General features: G+C 41.7%; 1 protein-coding gene across 11 annotated transcripts in view; it reads left to right on the top strand.

Annotated features, from left to right (window-relative positions):
• svila (supervillin a) overlaps nucleotides 1-21,173 on the top strand; it is a 316,503-nt gene that overhangs the window by 276,510 nt on the left and 18,820 nt on the right. For 8 of the 11 annotated variants that reach the window (XM_072667084.1, XM_072667079.1, XM_072667078.1 and 5 more), the window contains 10 exons: nucleotides 304-387; nucleotides 6,365-7,276; nucleotides 8,935-8,969; nucleotides 11,416-11,480; nucleotides 11,677-11,813; nucleotides 12,495-12,590; nucleotides 13,699-13,948; nucleotides 16,626-16,965; nucleotides 17,486-17,723; nucleotides 20,716-20,848. In XM_072667084.1, coding sequence (XP_072523185.1) covers nucleotides 304-387; nucleotides 6,365-7,276; nucleotides 8,935-8,969; nucleotides 11,416-11,480; nucleotides 11,677-11,813; nucleotides 12,495-12,590; nucleotides 13,699-13,948; nucleotides 16,626-16,965; nucleotides 17,486-17,723; nucleotides 20,716-20,848 — 2,290 coding nt within the window. The remainder of the gene's footprint in view (nucleotides 1-303; nucleotides 388-6,364; nucleotides 7,277-8,934; nucleotides 8,970-11,415; nucleotides 11,481-11,676; nucleotides 11,814-12,494; nucleotides 12,591-13,698; nucleotides 13,949-16,625; nucleotides 16,966-17,485; nucleotides 17,724-20,715; nucleotides 20,849-21,173) is intronic. The other 3 variants (XM_072667081.1, XM_072667082.1, XM_072667085.1) reach the window with 3 other exon arrangements.

Here is a 21,173-nt window from a genome sequence, read left to right as displayed (position 1 = left end):
ACCATTTACAGTGTCCAGAGCAGCTACAGGGTTCAAACAATCTAGAAAAAAATGAAAACTGACAAAAATGGACAGCAGCGATACATACTTTGACTCCAAAGCCAGCTTTTGGCAGCCATAACAAATGACTGAATGATTTTTATGTTTTTTTTTTTTTTTTTTTTTTTTTTTTTTAAATCAAGAATGAGTTAAAGTCTGCAACATTAAACAGCTGTACTGTTCAAACATCAAGCTTTTTCTTGTTCAATGACCAACAGCTACATTGAGCAGTTCACTCAGTCATGTGTATCTCACCACATTCAGCTCCCATAGCCAACCAACAACTGAGTGGTCACTCCAGACTGACTCTGAAGGAGACACCATTTCCCCAATCAACTGGCCCTCCAGGTACCTGCCTTTCGGGATGATTGGGTGTGTCTGGCACACTCCTGTTAATACCCATCTAACCCCACGGCAAAGTTCAAAACAGTCCTTAAGTCCTTCACTTAGACCAAGGACATACAGCTTTAGTCCTTTTAGCTCTGCAACAGTCAGCTAATCATTAAGCTTCCTTTGGGCTGAATTAGGCATTAGGTATTAGAAATGAGAAAATGCTAAAAACGTACCCTGTCTGTATTAAACCAACCGCAGAGGTTTTAGAGATTACAGTGTGGAAAACTTGACTTTAATCCAACTTTAGAAATTGCAGTTCTTGCCAGTGAGAACATAAAAACTTAAACCTTAAAGGGTAATGTGCAAGAAATTATCTTTTTCTGTAATTATTTTATTGCCTATTGCTGCCCATACTTTCTTTCCAAGAAATGGTGTCAATGCAGAGAGTATAAGCCAGCTGTATAAGTAGCATAACTAACTATACACTGATCAGCCATACATTTTAAATACCACTGACTGGTAAAGTGAAAAACATTTCATCATCTACATCTATAGTGGCATTTATGAAGGGGTGGGATATATTGGGCAGTAAGTGAACGGTCAGTTCTTGAAGCTGTGTTGGAAGTAGTAAAAAATGGTCAAGCGTAAGATTCTAGGACCCTTGGACAATTGCCTAATAGACAGCTGGGTCCGAACAGCTCAGAAACATCAGGCAGGTCTTGTGGGTGGTACCTACCAAATATGGTGCAAGAGAGGAACCACTGGTGAACAGGCCACAGGGTTATAGGCGCCTAATGCTCAACGATGCTATCCACAGACTGGGTTGTCTGTGGATAGCATTTACAACTTACAGGACTTAAAGGAACTGCTGTTAACATCTTGGTTCCAGACACTTCAGGACCCTTAAGTGTTGGCGTGTCTATGCGTCAAATGGTCAGATCTGTTGTGGTGGTACAAGGGCAACCTACTCAGTATTAGACAGGTGGTACTAATGTTATGGCTGATTGGTGTGTGTGTATATTCATTGCATAACTCACTCTGCAACTATTCTGTAGTCATTTAAAGTAGCAGAAGACACATAAGTAAAAGGACTGTAATACTTGAACTGAGCCTTTCATTTCTTTAACAAGCTACCCCCCCAAACACATGCCTTTTCATCAGTCCCATCCCACACTGTTAACAAGTGCTGGTGGTGTTCTTGATCACTTATTTTATTTTTTTGGTGATTTGTGAGCCAATTTTTGAGTTTTCTTTTTCCTGTAGATCCCCCAAATCCATTGCTTTTATTTATTTAACAAAACTAATTCTAAGCCAGTCAGTCAATATGCATTGGTTCCTGCCCATTGCCTGTTTTTTTTTTTTTTTTTTCTGTGCCAGTATGAATCTGTTTTACATAAATGTAATCCAGTCACTGTGAGGATACGGCTGTTTTTATTCTCTTCCTGTCAGCTGAAATGTCCTGTTTACCAAGTTGTCCTATTTGCTCTGTTTGAAACGAACGTGTCTTATTTATGAGACATGACATGTGAAATGAGAAGATAAACCCTGTAGGCCTTGCTCTGCCTTTGTTTGATTATACCAAATGAGAAATGTGACAAGTTGCACAGTCATGCCAACAAAAAAAAAACACAATGCCAAGCTTCCCAAGACTTATTTTATGGACAAATTGTGTTCCTGGTTTTCATCTATAAACTTTGGCAAGCATGCACATTTCTGTGTCCTTCCAGTGGTTGCAGTGGTTAAAGTGAACATAGGTTATAATGTGGCTGTTTCTCTTCTGCCAGTGTTTCCTTTCCCCAATGCTTCTGCTGTTCCAGCCAGATTCAAATCCGATAATGTGGAGTAGAGGCCGGCAATGTCTTTCAGCAATGAGAGCGAAATATGTGATCCTGGCTCATGGTTTGAGATAGCAGAGTTTATTGTTTCATGCGTAAGAGAGCACTACCTGGGTAGTCAAATTTAAGTTGGTGCATTTTAAAGTTCATAGAATTTGATATTTTCTACAGTTGTGAAATTTTATTTATTATTTTTTATGTACTTAAACATATAGATTTTTTTCAAACATTTGCTGCCAATAAAACCTGGGTTAAGGCTCAAGATTTGTTGTTCAAGCATGTTGTTCCAGAAGTCCTGTTTTTTCTCAGGAAAACTTTAGTTTTGTCCTGATGTTTTTTTTTTTCTGATGGTACTTTTACATAAGCTGTGGCTAGAGCTATCTGTAGGTCCTGTGATATTTTCCGATTGTTGGAGACCAGTGACCGTAGAAAACATGGACACTGTGGTTCCGTTCCCTTCGGTTCTATTGAAATGAAGCCTGTCATGGCTTCACTTCAATAGAAATAGGAAAACTGTCCGCCATTTCAAATTTGCAACAAAAGTTTGCACAGTAAAAACCAGAGGTGAGGCCAGACTCACTTACTCATGTTGTCGACCCGACCATATCTCAGCCCGCTTCCATTGATCTTACAGCACTGAAGCGAAGCAGATATTTCTCCTGGATACTCATTTTGTCTGGTAAGTGTAGTTTTCCAACAGTAAAAGTGCCATTCCTGTAAGTTCCACTACAACTCAGCTACTCCACGTAATGAACAAAAAGGGTGCAATGCAGATCCTGCCGGCAGTCTGTTCCAACCAAGGCTGTCAATCACTTAATTCCTTAATGTAAGCCCGCAGAGTAGTGTTTTAAAAAACTGATTTCTGGGGGAATATTATTAATAATATTAGCACAGGGAAGAATAACTGTTGAAATGAGAAACTGGACATGGAAAAAAAGTTTAGAGGAGAAAAATGGGCTATTTTGTCATTCAGACAAATGATGATAATGGGTGCACACCGTGCAACCAGCCAGCAGAGGCGCTAGACCTGTGGTTGTTTCACGTTTGACAGACGTTGTGCTGTCCATGTTTTCTACAGACCACTGTTGGACTCATTTATGCGTCTTGCGGTCTGCTCTTGGGCTGAACTTGCTAGGATGGCCTGACCTGGCCCTGTTGGCAGTTGTTTTAAATGTTCTCCATTATATTTTTATTTTCCAGACAGAATGGCAGAGTTCTAGTTGTTCTGGGATCCTTTTAACCCCTTTCCCAGACTCCTGTGAATCTACAACCTTCCCTGCTTTCTAAAGGCCTCTGGGAACTCTATTGAAGCAAGGGTGGTATTACCATGGCAAGAATTACAATGCAGCAAACCAAACTACATATCTGAGGTTTAAATAAGACAGGCTCTTCCAGAATCCCCTCTAATGATGATGATGATGATGATGATGATGATGATGATGATCTAATCAACTGCAGCTTATGTTGTGCACCAGAATCCAATATTAAGCATTTTAAGTAGTAATAAATGTGGAGTGCTCTTTTTATCCTCATAGGAAAATTGCATTCCTATTAATTATGTTTTACTAATTATTTTTTTACACTTCTTTAGTTTAATGTTTAGTTTTATTCTCTCCATCTCGTAATATTGATTAAATGTCCATATGTGTAAATGATTAAAAATAAGACAAAGGTTTTAATAGGGTGTCCTACTTGATTTGAGTTATGAGTTGTTTTTAGATTGTAATTATATAATTGTACATTTCTTTTCTTTTTTGTTTTACTATGCCAGCTAACCTTTCCATTAGTGTGAACATGTCATGGAAGAATGGAGCAACAGGAATTGTCCAACATTGTAATAACATTAGATTTATTGCATTTATCTGTCTTTTTCAATTAGTGGTAGTTGGTGTTCGTTTTGCTATGTAAAACGCACTTTAGGGTTCATGATATGCGAGTTGTCTTGGACTGGTGGATTGCTCTCGTGTAGTGGGTTTCTGTTCGACTGTCTAAACTCTTGATCAGCTTCAGGTTATCTGTTGGAGGTCTGCAGGGCTGCATTTAGTGCCCACACATCTTAAGCTCATTATCTCCTCTACCTGCTGTTGAGTAGAACAGCAAATGTTTAAGCTTATGAGTCGTTCCGCTAGAGCAGTAAGCCTCTCATTATTTTGACTCCATTTCTGTGTTCAGTCATTGGACACTATCTAAAAAGACTTATGACAACTGTTATCTCTGTTCAGACAGAAAGCATGTGAAAGATGGTGCAAATAAAGCTGATAGAGAAGGAGTGGAAAGATAGGTTGACCTCTGTCTGAGAAGTATTATAGTTCTCAGCTGCAAGAGCTCAGGTTTTGACAGAGGCTAACAGATGGGAGAGGCAGTACAGGGATATAAAGTTCACAGACAGCTGTTCAGATAGAAGAGAGGAAAATGAACTATTGGTGCTTTCTCATAGACTTCTGAGTTTCCCTCTGAAACCAGCATTTTGTTTCACATTCTGAGAAGTGGCTTAGAAACGCTCTTAACAAACTCCCCCTGTGGAGTAGTTTTTTATAAAGCTAAACTGTGATTAAGGATACAGTACTTGAAACTGAAGGGTTGACGTGAGAGACTCTTCCCATCTGCTTGCCCCCTGCAGAGAGCTTACTTTGTCTTGGAGTGTTAACCTTAAAATAAATGAGCAGTAATTAAAGATTATAGTGAAACACTCACACTGGCGTACCATCAGGGAGTACTGACATTTGCTCCACACATTTATTGCACAATTGGGTGGAAAGGTGAAGCTTGAAGATTTCCTGCAAATGGCAAGCATGATTTGCGCCCTCTAAATTTGCTTCGCAAGCTGGAGCAAATGGGCTTGCTTCAATGAATAACCAGTTAAAAGAATGATATTCCAACTGAATTATGGATACTTTGTTGAATAGTTCTAAACGAGCTGTTGCTGCCAGTTGTAAGTGACTCCAGCTTCACATTCCTCACTGCCTCAGGCAGTATTCGCTGCGCTACGTCTTGGGAATGTTTCAGCTCTAGCACACATTTTTCATTACCGCTACCACAAGGAAGATGTACTTTGAAACTGCATTAGTGTCTGAGTGTTTTCCCAAAGGTCATCAGAATGACTGCTTGACCACATGCTAATATGGTTAATTCATAAATGTCTTAAAGTTTTTAAAAAAGGAAGGGTGAGCGGAGGACTGCTTTAGACTGGGGCAACAGAAATTGTAATGTAGCCACTGCCTAACCCAGAAAACCTAGTCTACCTAGAGAACCTAGTCTACCTAGAGAACCTAGTCTACCTAGAAAACCTAGTCTACCTAGAAAACCTACTCGTTTAAACTTGTTTAAAAAAAAAAAATAAATCGGTTTAATGTGATTCATCCATCTGAAGGTATCAGTTCAACTGCAGTATATGGCAGTAGGGTACTATTTTATGCCCCACTATTATTTTGCATTTTGCTTTATTTTCAGTGATCTTATAATAATCCTCGAAAATGTCCTGAATAGGCTCAGAGTGGCTCAGCATGCTAATCCTGAGCCATTCCACTTTGCCATCAGTCCTGAAGTCCAAGAGAGCATGGCACTCTCTCCAGAGCCGCTTTCTGAGTGGCTGTCCTGTCTCCAGGTGGGTAGAGGGCGCCCTCTCCCCTCATCACTCGTAGGCAATATTGGCCCGCACAGGCTTCTGTTGTCTGGTGTGGAGCAGCTGTGGAAGCAGCGTTTTCCTCAGAGCGTGTCAGCTGCCCAGCAATGCAGTTCGAAAAGAGGCGGTGGCTGGCTTCGTGTGTATGGGAGATGATGTGTTCTGAGCATTACGAGTGCTAACCTTTTGTTCATTGGCAGTGCCCAATTTACAACAAAATAAAAAATACAATAAACAAATATGTTTAGCTAATTTTAAGTGGCAGGGGGGGGCTTCCTACACTGACATTTGGACCCTGTTACTTAAGCTGTTGTTAGCCCTCATAGCCCTTTTATTGCTTTCTTGATTTCAAGTGGTACCCTAATCTTTAATCACCCATCAGTAAAGCGTTTTTACAGTTGGTTTATTATTAACTAATCCAATCATACTCTGCAGCATGGAATCGTTGCCTAAAGAAATCTAGTGACGTTGTTAAGGTTGACGATTTTACACCCCTGCTAACTTGGTCTTAACCCTTCTCTCTCTCCTCCTGAAGAATCAGAGTTAGGGAGAGACTGGCTCGTGATGAGCTGCCACACAGGAGTCCTGAACTGGGCTCTAGATCAGAAGCTCCGGTATACCGCCGTCACACACAACCTTCCACCAGCTATCACGAGCACGCTTCCTACCAGGAGCAGCCAAACCCCCAGCTCTTTTACCAGCCTTCCCATACCCAGCCCTTTCGCACTGACCGCCGAGCTGAGCACCATGAACCTGGCTGCCATGGCTACCTCTCCATGGGTAGCGAGCCTTGCCCACAGGCATGGCCAGAAGTCGAGGGTGGAATGGAGGAAGTGGGGAGTCAGAGGCAGGGGAGGCAAGAGATAAGGGTGGAGGGGCTTCTGCGATGCCGGAAGGCGGTTTTGCCCTCTGAAGTTCAGCGGAGAGAGAGAAGCACCGAAGATCCCAACCGTGGAAGATTTGAAGAGATGGACTTGACCTCGCAACATCAGGGTCATCCTGCAACCAACAGGGAGTCAGCAGAGGACCCCAGAGGTAGACGTGGAGGATGGTCAAGAAGGGAGGAAGTCACTGAGCATGTATCCAGACTCCAGGCAACGGAGGCAATGCACTCAAGAACCAGACATGCCCAAGAAATGACGGATGGCAGGTATCACCAACGAGGAACCGGCTATCCACAGCCCCATGCCACAGTCCAAGCCCCTGCTCCACCAGCTAGTGGCAGGTGGGCTCCAGAACCACCCAAACACTTGTCACGGTACTTACCAGAAACCGTGAATGCCCAGAAAACTTCTGCTCCCACCCAGGAACCTTTCCATCGTAGAGAACTCGTCCCTCAGGAAACCATTGCCAACGGAGATCACTTGCCTGTTGATGTGAAAGTTTCTGTAGCCCAGCTCCGCCACTCCTACCTGGAGAGTGTCACCAGTCCCCGCAAGCCTGAACAGTATGTAAAGAATTGATGATCATCTCCTAGCATGGGTTCTCTCTGGGACTAACCTCAGCTTTGATTAACTTCTAAGAAAGATTCTGTTAGCAGTGTGGAAGCAACCGCTTGCCAATTCTAACCACTACTGACCGCTGTCTGACTACGCTAGTTGGCACAGTCAATAAGCATTATCTTCAGCCTTCCAGAGCAGCCTGGAGTGCAGATGTGCTGAAGGGTGATTGTCCTGTGTTTATCCTAGTAATGGTCTGTGTTTGCACCAGTGCTTGATGTTAATCTGGGAACATTTTCAACCTTTTAATCTTCTGATCTCTTAATCTTCTGCACTTACTTGATTCTTCATTTTTCCTTCTTCCGATGTTGCTGCCTCCATCCTGCGCTCCATTACGGTAGGGTAGATGGGTTGCCTGCAGTAACAGAGGCGCCCTGGAGAAGCGAGAGAGCTAGGAACAAATCCTGCCGCCCGCGGCGGTATATATCACCCACTGAGGATAGAAAGACCTCAGAGAGGTTCAAAACCCAGCCGGTTACTTCGGCAGAGTGGCTGGAATCTGATAGGTATGGCGTGTGAGACAGCTGAATGTGCACGATCACTGACGTGTAGAGTTGCCCTGTAATGTGACTTGCACAGCTTTTACATATCACCCAGCCAGTGTTTAAAATGTCTGACTGATGTTGCTGTTGATGTAGTGTTGGTGTGGTTTGCAAACAAGGAGCCTGTCTCACAAAGCTCAACTTGAGCAGGTGTAAGGAACAGCTGCTTATGGCTTTGAGCGGTCCAGTAGACTAAGGAGCTGCCACTATAACCCAAAGGGCACTGGTTTGAAATCCCAGGTCATGCTGCTTGCCATCAGCACAGTGCCTTGCTGTAATAGGGGTGGGTTGTAGGCACTTGGAACTGGGGAGCTTTCCTCCAAGCGTGTTGCTGCATTAGTGGCAGTTTGAAAAAATGCGGTGGCTGGACGCGATAGTCTTTACTCTCCCAGTGTTGGGGGCATTGCTAATTATTAATTGGGTAATTGGCCTTTTTAATCATGTGTTAGAAATTCTAGTGTTAGATCAACCCAAGTTAGCCAGCTAAGCAAGAAATCCAGCTTTGTGAGCCAGGCTCCAACCTGTTCATTTAACTGCATGTAAATACACTTGCAGAAGACCAGCACCAGAGTTCCCTCCCAGTGAAAGTGGTATACTCTTATACTTTAGTACCTGCAACCCGTCTCTCAAACTCTGTGAGAGAGGCTCTTAAATCCTAAGTAAAAGTGCACTCATTGATTTGCCAAAAGGGGGTGTGTTCATTTTTTTCCCCCTTTTGGATTAGACTCCAAAGGTCAGCTTTCATTGAATAAAAGGTTTATTGTTGTTTTCCTTGGTCCTGTGGTATGTTGGCCGAAATTGCAATTGCTGTAATAAAATGCTTTCTGGATTAACTTGTTTTAGTTGTGCCTGATTTCCTTTACAGATTTTGCTGCTGCTTTGTGTTAATTTAGCTCTTTCTCTCTCTCCCTCTCCGAACGCAAAGCTTGCTGACTACTCACTTGACTGCTCATGCTCCTGCTTTAGATTGATCAATTCATTAGCTAACTAACCTCAGTTGTGTGCACTTTTTGATGCTTTGCATCTCTAAGGGTTTTTTTTTATTGTCTTGGTTTCCTGCACAGGTCTTGCTCAGCCTCAGAACCACAAATCGCTGAAGGTAAGTCAGATGTCTCTCTGGAAAAGCTTTTCCAAAACTTGAAATGTAATTTGTTTCACTGTGCTACTTTAAATAGAGGACGTTCTTTGTTGTGTGGCAGATTTATCCGTACGCTTCCCTCGTATACTCTTTAGTATTTAAGTGCTTCTCGAAACTCTCCCAACCAGAGCAAAACTTGGGCTGAAAAGTTACTAGGACAGGATGACATAAGCTTATTTCTGCAGAACTTCTGAAGACAAACCTTTTGTTTCAAATCTGTGCTCAAAATTTGCTCATTATTAGGCCTCACAGTAGCGTGGCCTTGTTCTGCATTACCGGTTTACAGCTGTTCCCTGGCTATAAAGCACAAGATATTGAGTGTCCTCTGTTGAGGGAGCACAGTAAAGTTTTTAAAGTGGGAACAGCTGATATTTGGGTCTAGAGATTGTCAGCAGATGAAAAAGGAGTACTGTAAGACCAGCTATACTGTAGTATGGACTGGACACAAGTTTTTAGAAAGACTTCAACAATAACATGAATTCTGTAAGAAATGAATAATGGACAATGGTATAAAATTGGTATAAACAATATTAGTTATTTCAAGTGACAATTCCAATTTATATGTTTCACAGCACTCGTCCCAGGTGTCTTGCAAGTGTGTTGAAATGTGTTTTACTCAGTTTCTTGTAGTGATGGGTGATTATGACCATAATTGAACATTTTACCTCTATCAAGTCAAGTCAAGTGGGTTTTATTGTCATTTCAACTACATACAGAGTACACAGTGAAATGAAACAACGTTCCTCCAGGACCATGGTGCAACATAGACACAGTGCATACAAAACACAAGTGCAACACAAACAAGTGCGGATAGACAACACAACACAGTACAGACAGAGAATAATAAATAATTGGGGGGGGGTAGTGTGCAAATTCTGCAGTGTGTAATAAATATTGAGTCCAGTGAGGTAGTAAAGTTATTAGTGCAAATGCTTTGTGCAAAAATAATGCTTTCCATTTTGAGAGAGAGAGAGAGAGAGAGAGAGAGAGAGAGAGAGAGAGAGAGAGAGAGAGAGAGAGAGAGAGAGAGAGAGAGAGAGAGAGAGAGAGAGAGAGAGAGAGAGAGAGAGAGAGAGAGAGAGAGAGAGAGAGAGAGAGAGAGAGAGAGAGAGAGAGAGAGAGAGAGAGAGAGAGAGAGAGAGAGAGAGAGAGAGAGAGAATGTAGCAGAATAGCAGAAAAGACATCAGGTCAGAAGTTGAGTTGAGAAGTCTGATGGCTTGGGGGAAGAAGCTATTGCAGAGTCTGGTCGTGTTGGACCGGATGCTGCGGTACCTTCTTCCTGATGGCAGGAGGGAGAACAGATTATGATTGTAGAAGCTGGTAGAGTTGCTTAGTTGGCTCTGCTTGTGACTACAAAAGCTGTAGTACACAAGGGTATGTGAACAAAATTAAATAAATAAATAATCCGCATGGGCAAGATTACATTGATTAGAGGTTCTGGCTGTCTGTTTTCGATACATTTTCAAAGTAGCTGCTGCCCATTTCACTAAAAAGCGAGCGTAATTGGACTTAAATAACAAATACAGTATCTGGAAAAATTGAGTAAAACCGCTGTGTTTGTAGTTTTGGATAGCGGTTTTGTAAGTGTGGCACATCTGGAGCTTTTTATTTGTTCTAATAAATATTGTGAACACTTATGAGTCAGATGCAGCACCAATGAGGAATTGCATAATATGGATGAAATATCATTTAAGACGACAAGGCTAAATGTTGTTCTGCAATGTTTGTAATTCTTTGCACAGTTGAATTTAAATGTTTAATAGGCACATGAACCTTTTTATTTATTTATTCTTCTATTTAAATGTACTGTTTAATCATTGTTAGGTGCCTGTAAAAATTAATGTAAATGTATTTGTTTGTTCGTTACAAAAACTGACTGCCTATAACCTAATTGTTTAATAAATGACCTAAAAATATTTATATTGCCATTAGCCTGCAATCCAGCAAACCTATCCCATGCTGAAAATCGTCTCTCTTGAATGCTCCTTGTCTGAGCATGTGTTCATACCCACAGCTAGAGGCTGTTTCAGAGCCCATTCTTTATAGATGATGTCAGGAGTACAGGCTCATCCCACCTGCTGGCCCATGTGTCACATTTCTCCAGCTTTTAAAGTCCTGACTGTCCAAATGAAGCTACACTAGACTCTCAGCCTCCTAACAGCAGGTCATGGCCAGTAGCCAGTGTCTGAACTCTGAGTCCTCCACTTGTTGACAACAGAAATAATCTGCCTGAAATAAGTTGGAGTGTGGAAAGCAGGAATTCCTGCTGTTTCTTTTCTCCGAAATCTTTTCACCATGTGTGTTGTCCTCTGCAAGCCATTTGCTTTGAAAAGGGTGTTCTCACGAATATTCCTTCTGTCTCTTTCTCCTTAACGTCCTTTGCGCTCTCTCTCTTTCTTTTCCCAGCGGATGAGGAGAAGTTGGATGAGAGAGCAAAGATGAGTGTCTCTGCCAAGCGCTCTCTCTTCAGGGTACGTGTGTGTGTGAGTTCTCAATTGAGTGTTGGTATGCTATATTGTCTTAGAGTATTCAAACTTCCAGCTGCACAGAAGATCATTCATGTTGTGCTGCGGTAAGTCGGCAGTGTCATGGTTTTCCACATATGAGGTTTATTAGCTCTTTACGAGCGTTGGGATGTTTCTCATGTGGATTTTTCTTGTGTCTCAGGAGCTGGAGAAGAATGTCGATGGGACAGTCTTAAAGCCACACAGTCAAAACGCTGCCATAGCACGTAGGCTGAGACGTGGCCAGGATCGCTACCGCACCCAGCCTGTCACATCAGAGGAAGTGGTCATTGCTGCTACGTAAGGAAACACAGACATATGCGCATCCTTGTGTTCTGTATGTTTCTGCTTCTGTCTGTCTGCCCCTCTCTCTCGCTCTCTCTCTCTCTCCTGCTCTATCTATCCAGCTTCCTCTTTCCTGCTAAAATCTGTTCCCAATAGTGTGATGATCACGCACAGCTATAAGACTATAGTGGATTATTTTGAGAGCTGCGGTTATATAATGGCCTATACATACAGTACAACCATATTGACAAATGTATTGAAACACCACAGTTCTCATTTCTATATCCACCCATTGGATCATTCTTCGCCATGGAAAAGGAAGAAAGGAGATACTTGGCCTCATGTGAAGAAGCATTTGAATGGAGCAGCCTAGTTGTGCTGCTGTGACACAATCTAACCCCTGTATTGGGACACAACCTAAGTGTTTATCTACCGGTACTGCTGAAACTGTCAGTGTTTTGTGTCATCAGTTTCACTATTCTGATGTAGATGGTATATTGATCAACACTGTTTTCTAGAGCACAAGTTTCTCAATGCACTCACCATTTCAGGATTTTAAGTTCTGCAAAGGTCCTTTTTGAGGTTCAGTACGTTGTAATCAATCAGTTATTCAGTGATTCAGGTCTTTCTGACTATTTTCTCTCGCTCTTTTCCCTTCTATATTTCCTCTCTCTCTTCTCCTGTCGTGCTGTGAAGTGTCCCTGGTCCCTTGTCACAGACTGTGTCTGTTCATTCTTCAGTAGCACGTGTTCCTAGTCCCACTGTAGTCAACAGCACAGTCACCCGCCACAGGTACCTCAGGAGTTCTACACACAAACATACACATGAGCACGTGTGCATGTGTGTAAGACAGGCATGGTCGCTGCCATGAGTACTAACAAAATGTGTCTAAATGGCCTCACTGAGAGCATGCTGTTTTATTTAAGCAGTGTGTGTGTGTGGGTGTTAACACACTTGTTTTTTGAGTTTATGCTCTGTGAAGTGAACAAGATGGCACTGAGGTTTAAATGCAGTTCATTGTGGTATTAAGTAACATTATTGGCATTAGGAAACAAGTAGTTTGTTAATGTGCATGGATTGTTTTTGCTTCTCATTGCTGCTGGAACAGAACATAGTTCTGTCCAAAATGGAACAGGAGAACTTTCATTGGACGTCAATGGAAAATCAATTTTAGAGCCCAATTTTAGAGCCCCCCCCCTACCACCCCCCGTTTTGTTCAGGCAAGGAAATAATGGTGGAAATGTTTAGGTGCTGTGCTCCCTCTAGTGGCAGTTTTAGGAAAATGAGCAAGATTTACACATAATTCCCCATGTTTTAATATTTAAATATTTACTCTTCATTGATGGTTCGTACATACAAATGCATCCGAATCTCAAATGCAAGACACACATTTTGATGCAGGTCACTTTAACTAATCCAAGGTCACAGCATCAAAAATGGTCAGTATCTTGTGAGAGCTGTCTAATGAGCATGTGGAGAGCTATAAGAAGTGATCTGATGAATGGCTCATCAGAATTGGTCACGGTGCTGTGAGGTTTAGGATGGCCCACTTTCTCAGCAGAGCCCTGACGCTTCCAAGCCCTGCATGCTTCTGCTGTGTCATTGCAAATGTGCCTACTGCACTGAATATGCCTCTGCGCTCTCTTAAAGGGGGGTTTTCAACCAAGCATTTATTCTGTCTGGTGGATAAATGCTATGATATGATTTGCACAGTATGTGGCTTCAATTGAGTGTTCACATTGCAGTAAACTGTGCATTTAGGTGCAGTGATTTTGGTCATTGTGTTTTAGCTTTTAAAATGTATTAATATTCTACTTTTTTTTCTTCTTTCCTCCCCACCCTATTTGCTGCCCTTTTATTGTCTGTCTGTCTCTCTCTTGTATGCCACGCTTCTTATCAGCTCTGTGGTAAGGGAACAGGCAAAGAACAACCGACTTCTTCAGGAAAGTTCGGATGCAGAGAGGAGTGTCCACACCGTTCCTCCTGAAGGTCAGGAAGAGCCTGACCTTTCCACTCTCAGCCTGGCAGAGAAGATGGCCATCTTCAACAGGCTGACCCAGCAGACCTCACTCAGTCCCATCACACGCAGAGACAGCCGGTCCCGCCGCAGTAACGCCCGCTACCAGACCCAACCCATCATACCCGGAGAGGTGGGAAACGGCACTTACTTTAAAACACTGACTGCCAAAAGTTTGCAGACATCCTAACATCATGTTTGGCTTTCGCTGTTCCTCTTCAGACCATATCAATAAGTCAATACCTTTAAAAGATTTAGTAACATAAAAACATTACAACGTTGAGTATTGACATCTCAAAAAGGTATTTGGGGGGAAGGTGGGATGGGGGGTAAAAAGCAATGTGGGTAAAATGTTTGGGCTATTATTAAGTGTGTGTCCAGCCTATAGGACTTTGGAGGATGTGTTGACCTCGAGTTTGAAAGAATAAAGATCCAGCAGCTTATAGACTAAGAGAGCGCGTTTTTCTCATTGTGTGCTATAGCAGCCCACCCATACTCTTTAAGTGTTTGAGTCTGACACTGTAGGACATTTCTCATGAATAACTCCTGGTGAGATTGTACAAAGAATTGTAGATGTACACTCTTTAATAATAAAGAGTGTATTGGTGCATATTACCCTAGTAATTTCTTTGAGCAGTGCCATAGAAGAAGCCCTTTTGGGTTCGTAAGCAACCAATTTTGTAAAAGAGTTTAGGAAAGCAGGGAAATCAGCAAACTGCTGGACTCCGGCCGCAGGGTTGCCCACCTCTGTTCTGTGGCATTGCTCAAATAACCCTCTGTAGCACTTGTAGCACTTTTTGTTGTTGTTAATTTTTATTTTAAATGTTATAAAGTGTGGTCTGTGTGTACACACACACACACACACAAATAACGGCTTATAAAAACACCTGAGGAAAATTCTGAACCTGTGATCATACATGCACCGTGGAGCTATAACGGTTCTCTTTGGTACAGGATGTCTCGGATTCTGAACTTTTTGAGGAGGAAGTGCAGCGCTCAGATGGACTGAGTGATCTGGACCATGTGAGAGAGCCTTTAAAATGTGGTTCTGTTCTAGGACCCAGAATCTGCTTTATAGTTTTACTCTGCTCGCAGTAAAACCAGCTGTTTATGCTCACAGCTTTAGTGTGCTGCTCTGCTTCCATATAAGCCTCTTGTCTTAGGAGTTGTTGTCCCACATGGCACTGAGAGTTCATTTCTGTTAGCACACTGCTAGTGAGAAATGTTACTGCTTTCTGTAGGTCAGTGTGGCATTGGCAGTGATATTGAGCATCTTGTAGAAATTCATTTGTCAGACATGGGCTGATCACTGTCATTAAGAGTTGCACTATGCATTTAGGAGCTGTGTGTCAGTATGGGCCTACACTTTCTGTTCTGAGTGGCAGTTTTAATGCATGTTATTCTATATGAAGCTGCCCTTTTCCCAATTGATGAGGTGTGTGAATGCTACATTTGCTGCCATATGAATGTACCCAACCGGCTAAGCTTAGTTACACACAGGGCAGTTTGTGATGGTTGAAGTGATTTGCGTGCAGAGCATCAGAAAAGGGATTTCTATTCGCTTTTTGCGTTGTTGTACAGGCTGTGCTTGAATGAGCAAACTATAAGAGCATGTGTTTGAGTATAAATGGTTTGAGAATCAAGAGTGTGCTTTTGCGTTAGAGTGCATCCTGTGCTACTTTTGATTGAGTGTGTTGTGGTTTTGCGGTTATTGGCGTAGTCAAGCATGAAGGAGTGTTTTTTTGTTTGTTTGTTTTTTTTTTGTTTTTTTTTTCATGCATTTTCAGGACAAGAAAATACGCAAAAAAACTGGTTATAATGAGTATCCTTGTCCTATATTGGGTCCAACTTGACTTTCTGATGTACTTTTAAACAAAAGCTTCACATTTCATTTTATAAAATTAATAAATTAGCTACATTTGGGGATAATCTTAAATCAAGACCAAGAACTTGTTAGAAGATTCCAGCTGCACATCTGCTGCGTATCAATTACTAGTCACATTTAGAGTGTTGTGTAGAATAATATCTACATTTGTATCGGCACTGTCGCACAACTTTATATCTCCAACAGGAGAAGGAAAAATTTTATTTCAATAGAAATCAATATAAGATTTTACTTCAAGTAATATTGGAGCATTTCTATTGGTCGCTTTATCCTGAAATTGACACAATGTAAAGACCAACCGGATTCCAGATTCAAACGATGTCAAGACTAGCTTTTAGCTTATTAGCTTGGCTAGCATAACTTAACACTGATCTGTGGCTTGTAACCTAGGTAGCTAACATTAGTTTAACAGCATAGTGTGTCCATGGGAAGGATGTAGGCCTATATAGAAGCTTCAATTTTTAAGGGAAAGTTGCCTGTTAGTTTGTGTGTAGACCTGCGACCTTTATTTTAAATTATTTAAGCAGTTCATTAAACTCTTAACTAACCACAGCTTATTACCTGTTTTCGATGCATGACCTCACCAGTAAGGGAGTTCCCACAGCCTCCCCATCTTGTGTCCCTGTTAATCGCACTTGAGGGAAAGAGCTTATGTGGCTGTGTACTAGTCAGATGTACAACAGAAATTTGATGCATCATAAATGACCTATTCTGTTAATATTTGAAAATCATTTTTAAATTCCATAGTATGTAATTACTGTTATACCACCCCTCTTAACCCTAGAGATAGGGTTCTGATGTGTGCAGGTGTGCTCTGTTCGTCCTTTTTTATTTTTTATTTTTATTTTATTTTTTTTATGGCCTCTTCTGTATCTACCCTTTTTGCCTCCTTTCATCCCTACCTATTCTTCTCTTTTGGCCTCAGGTCAGAGGCGGGTCACATTTAAGCACCGCATCTTCCATTAAGTCTTCCACGGTTTCCACTGCACACGCTGGTGACATCCATCTGACCACACCTGTATCTGCTGTAGCCTATGATGAAAGAGCACTACCTCCCTGGCACCAACCTGCTACAGTGGCCCAGAACCAAAAGGGCCCCTCTGAACCACCTGTAGCTCAAAGAGAAGAGGGGAAAAGAAAACTGCCCTCCCCAGACAGTATGAAACAGCCGGCCAGAGAGTGGGAGGAGCACTGGGGACACAGCAAGGCTGCAGTGACCACTGACTTCCAGGAGATGGATGGTCAACAGAGATCGAAAATGGCAGGTAGGCTTAAGTGGTGTATACCTTTTATTTTTTTTTCATCCAGGGTCATTTAAAAATAAATAAAATGGACACATAAAGAGCTTATATTGTCAGTTGACCCCAGATTCTTCCTTCTCATCCAACGGATGCATCTCGGTGCTTGTTTTGATTTGATTCTGAGTGGAAAACTCCAGTAGTGTAAGTTTGAGAACACACTTCCTGTGGTATCTGTCTGACATGCACACTTGTGGTTCTGCACATTTCCTTTGTTTCAGTTTTTGTGTGTGTGTGTGTGTGTGTGTGTGTGTGTGTGTGTGTGTGTGTGTGTGTGTGTGTCCTGTATTTCAGTCACACGTTCAGACTAGCATATACTTTATGCAAATCCACTAACACACATGCCTGGGTGAGAATCTCTCCCCTATAGTTTAGCAGCAGAGAACACACACCCCACCCTATCTCTCCGCCTGCTTCCGAACTGTTTTCAGCCACTGAGCTGTTCTAAGAGCTTCCTCTCTGTCTGTGTGTGTGTGATGTGTAACAGGTCTTCCTGAGCAGACAGTTTCAGTGCGAGCTGTATCGCAGTCCTCATCCACAAACTGGAGCGCTGCTGTCACACAGCACACACACGCTCACACAAACTCTGCACAGCCCCCGGAGTCCAGCAGAACCGTCCCTGAGGACAGGGAGAGGAAACGAGAGCGGGAGAGAGACTTGTGCACTGACGAGGCAGACGAACTTGCAGACATCATGTCTTCCCGGCAGATGTCCATCAAAGATAGGTGAGCTTCGCTGTGTTTGTTTGTTTGTTTGTTTGTGTGTGTGTGTGTGTGTGTGTGTGTGTGTGTGTGTGTGTGTGTGTGTGTGTGTGTGTGTGTGTGTGTGTGTGTGTGTGTGTGTGTGTGTGTGTGTGTAGGCTTGTGTTTGAATCTAGACAACTACAACAAATGGCCTCTTGACTGTTTCATAGTGTAAATAATAAAGATGAAAAGTGGTGTCTAGTTTTGTGATGGCCCTCTACAAAAGCTCCAAGAAGAAATGTCATTTTTCACTGTCATTAACAAAACCACTGCTGTTAATACTAAAGCTGCTACAACTCACATTCATTTATTACTGCTACAACTATTAATAATGCTCTTTCTACAGCTGCCACTATTACAATAACTGTTCCTATATTATTACTGGAATACTACTGTAATACAACTGCTCCCACTCCTAATAATAATAATAATAAAAATAATGATATAGCTTGACTGTATCTTTGATTTGCTTGGAATTAATTAAAAGATTACAGTGTGAACTAATAAGATGTGACCGAAAGCAGGCCCCTTGAAGCACTTCTATATAAGGCTCTGTCTCCGCTGCACAATTGTTAATCAGTGTCAGAATGATTGCTCGACTGTTTACAGGATGTCAAAGCTTCCAGGACATTGTAGTCTCAGGCAGCATGTCAAAGTGGAGACAACTGTATGAAGAAGAAAGAAGGACAGAGATACTCAGTTTTACCCTGTTAGTGAATGTAGGTTGTTTTTGTGTGTGTTTGTGGAGATGTGAGGCATGGTTGAAAAGTTGCCCAGTTTGGAGCTCATTGGAGAAGCAGCACAAGTCTTGTTTGGCTGGCAGGAAAGAGAAAGTTGAAAGCAAGAGTAAACAACATTAAACAACATGAATTTACTTTGTTTACTTATTACATTTTTATATTCTGGATCTGATCTTGGACGTCAGTGTGAAAGGGCTTTATTTAAACGTAATATATCATATCTCTGAAATGTGAAGGGGGGGGGGGGGGGCAAAGGTATTAACTTACAGTGGATGTCAGTGTGAAAAGAATTGATTCCAGTTTGGGGAATTTCTATTGGTCCATTTATCATACTGTGTGTGTGTGTGTGTGTGTGTGTGTGTGTGTGTGTGTGTGTGTGTGTGTGTGTGTGTGTGTGTGTGTGTGTGTGTGTGTGTTGCCAGGTAAGTGTGTTGTTTGTGAAACAGCCTATAGCATGTATGTCCAAATGTTTGTGGACACCCCTTCTAATAAATGTTTACTGCTACTTTAAGTCAAAGTCCTTAAAGACAGGTCTGTTCATTCTGTGGCCATCTTTGCCACCCCATAGGGCAGTTACTTCTAGGCATACAACACCAGGCTCCAATCTCTATGAATAGGGAGAGACCAGAGTACTGGAAACTCCAGATTACAGTTTTAAAAACACGGAGTCACTGATGAAACCTGACAAAACCTCATGAATTTAAGTTTGTACCATTCGACCCAATAATGCACAAAACAATGTGATTTCAGCTTCTTCCAAGGAGGGCTTTTTGCACTTGTGGTGTAACCAGCAAGCTGATTGGCTCTTTTTGTTGAAAGTGGGATTTTGTCCATAAACAGACAGCATGTTGAGGGTTACAAGAACTCCTCACACACAGCTTGTCTTGTCCCTGTAGAGAAGTACAGCCAATAGGCAATTATTATTCCAACAAAATCAGAAGAAACAATGAATATGCAGGTGTCCATATGCGGTATGTGGTGGTATGTTGCTGCAGATTTTTAAAAGTGATGTTGCACTTTGCCTTTTTAATTCAAAGAAAGCTGAAATGGTGTTTAGTTAGTATTTGTTTTGATTTTGCACTGATTGAGATGCCTCTGCATCTCTGGTCCGTGATCAAAGTGTTGTGTAACTCCTGGACAGTCAGAGGTTATCTGTTGCCAGCATAGACATGGTGACGTAAACAAACAGGGCTTTAAATTGATTGATGACTCATGCGATGTAGAGAAAGTGCAGGATCAGCATGGCTAATTAAGTTCCTGCAAGCGCGTCTGTGAGTGAAATGAGCGAGTGGAGAGGGAAGGTTTTAAAGCAAATAATATAATGTGCCTTTATACAGTAGTGTGCCAAAGTTTTGGGAACATGTAAAACGTTTTATTTAAAAATGTTTATTTGCTTAGTACAACACTGACTATATCCACACTATACTTATTCTGCATCATGACGACAAATGTATACAAAAATATAGTTTGTGCCTGGTTTGGTAAATCATTGCTTAATGATGTTAAATCAGGTTGAGCTGGTAATGGAACTTAATACATCCACATCCTGACTGGAGCAGTCCTAGAGAATTCTGGAACCAAGCTGTTTTTAAGTTTACTTGCCTTTGTTCTAATGTGATCTGGAGTTTTTCAATTGCAGAGAGAAATGGTATTAATTCATGTGCTCAGGTGCCTAAGCAGTACAGTACAGTGAAATACTTCTCTTCAGATCCAAGAGCCAGAGTCATTCATTCTGAAGCAGAGAGGTCTTGCTCATTGGCTCATTTACAGCTTAGTGGACCTGGGTACTGAACCCACAGCCTTGTGGTTCATAATCCATCTCTTTTGACCAGAGTTTGGCTTTTGGGATATACATGTGTGACAGGAAAAAGAGGGTATTCTCTTGAACTGGAATAGTTTTGCACAATATATATAGTTGGTTAATAATCACAGTATGCTGTAATGTAAACCCTTTGAACATCCAGACCAGTCTAAATACTAGTGTGATGAATCAGGATATTCTCACATGTACATTATTTTGGTAAAACAATAAGGCCAGTATTTAACCATGTCTCAAATTATTTAAACATCTCACATTATTGATCCACCAGTGCTTTTAAGACCGCAGTGTCACAACCTAATTACTGTTTTGGTGTTTTGTCAGCATCCTTCAGTCCTACTGTAGAAGTGCTTTGGTTTTGAGTTGGCCTCATGAGTATGTATGTATGTATGTATGTATGTATGCATATCATCAGGCTGGCTCAGCTGAGGAAGAGCGGTGAGGAAGACTGGAGGAACAGGATCAACAAGAAGCAGGATGTTGTAAAAGTGGCCATTTCAGAGAAACATGCTCAGCTCTGGGAAGTGGAGCAGACCTTCAAGAAGAAGGTAACTCCTGAACCTTGAATTTTAACCCAGTATCTGATGAGGCAGTCTTACCTTCTAAACTCCTATAGTTTTATGTTTTTCATGGTCAAAACTGCAAAATATTTTTCCTAATTTTTTTGAGATGTTGAGCAAAAATGGGTGCTAGTTTGTATTCTGCTAAATGTTCCAGTGAAATCTCCTAGCCAAATTTACCAGGCTAAGCAAAGTGAAACTAGAAAGCGTGCAGTGGTTACTGTCCAGGATTTACTCAGGAGTATCTCTAAACAGAGAGGGCATGTATGTCCAGTGTTCTCTCTTTCCTTCTTTTTCTGCTTGCTTATTCCTG

The sequence above is a fragment of the Salminus brasiliensis genome, chromosome 22 (assembly GCF_030463535.1).
Source record: "Salminus brasiliensis chromosome 22, fSalBra1.hap2, whole genome shotgun sequence".
In the NCBI taxonomy this organism is placed as follows: domain Eukaryota; kingdom Metazoa; phylum Chordata; class Actinopteri; order Characiformes; family Bryconidae; genus Salminus; species Salminus brasiliensis.
This window is presented reverse-complemented; position numbering and strand designations above follow the sequence as displayed.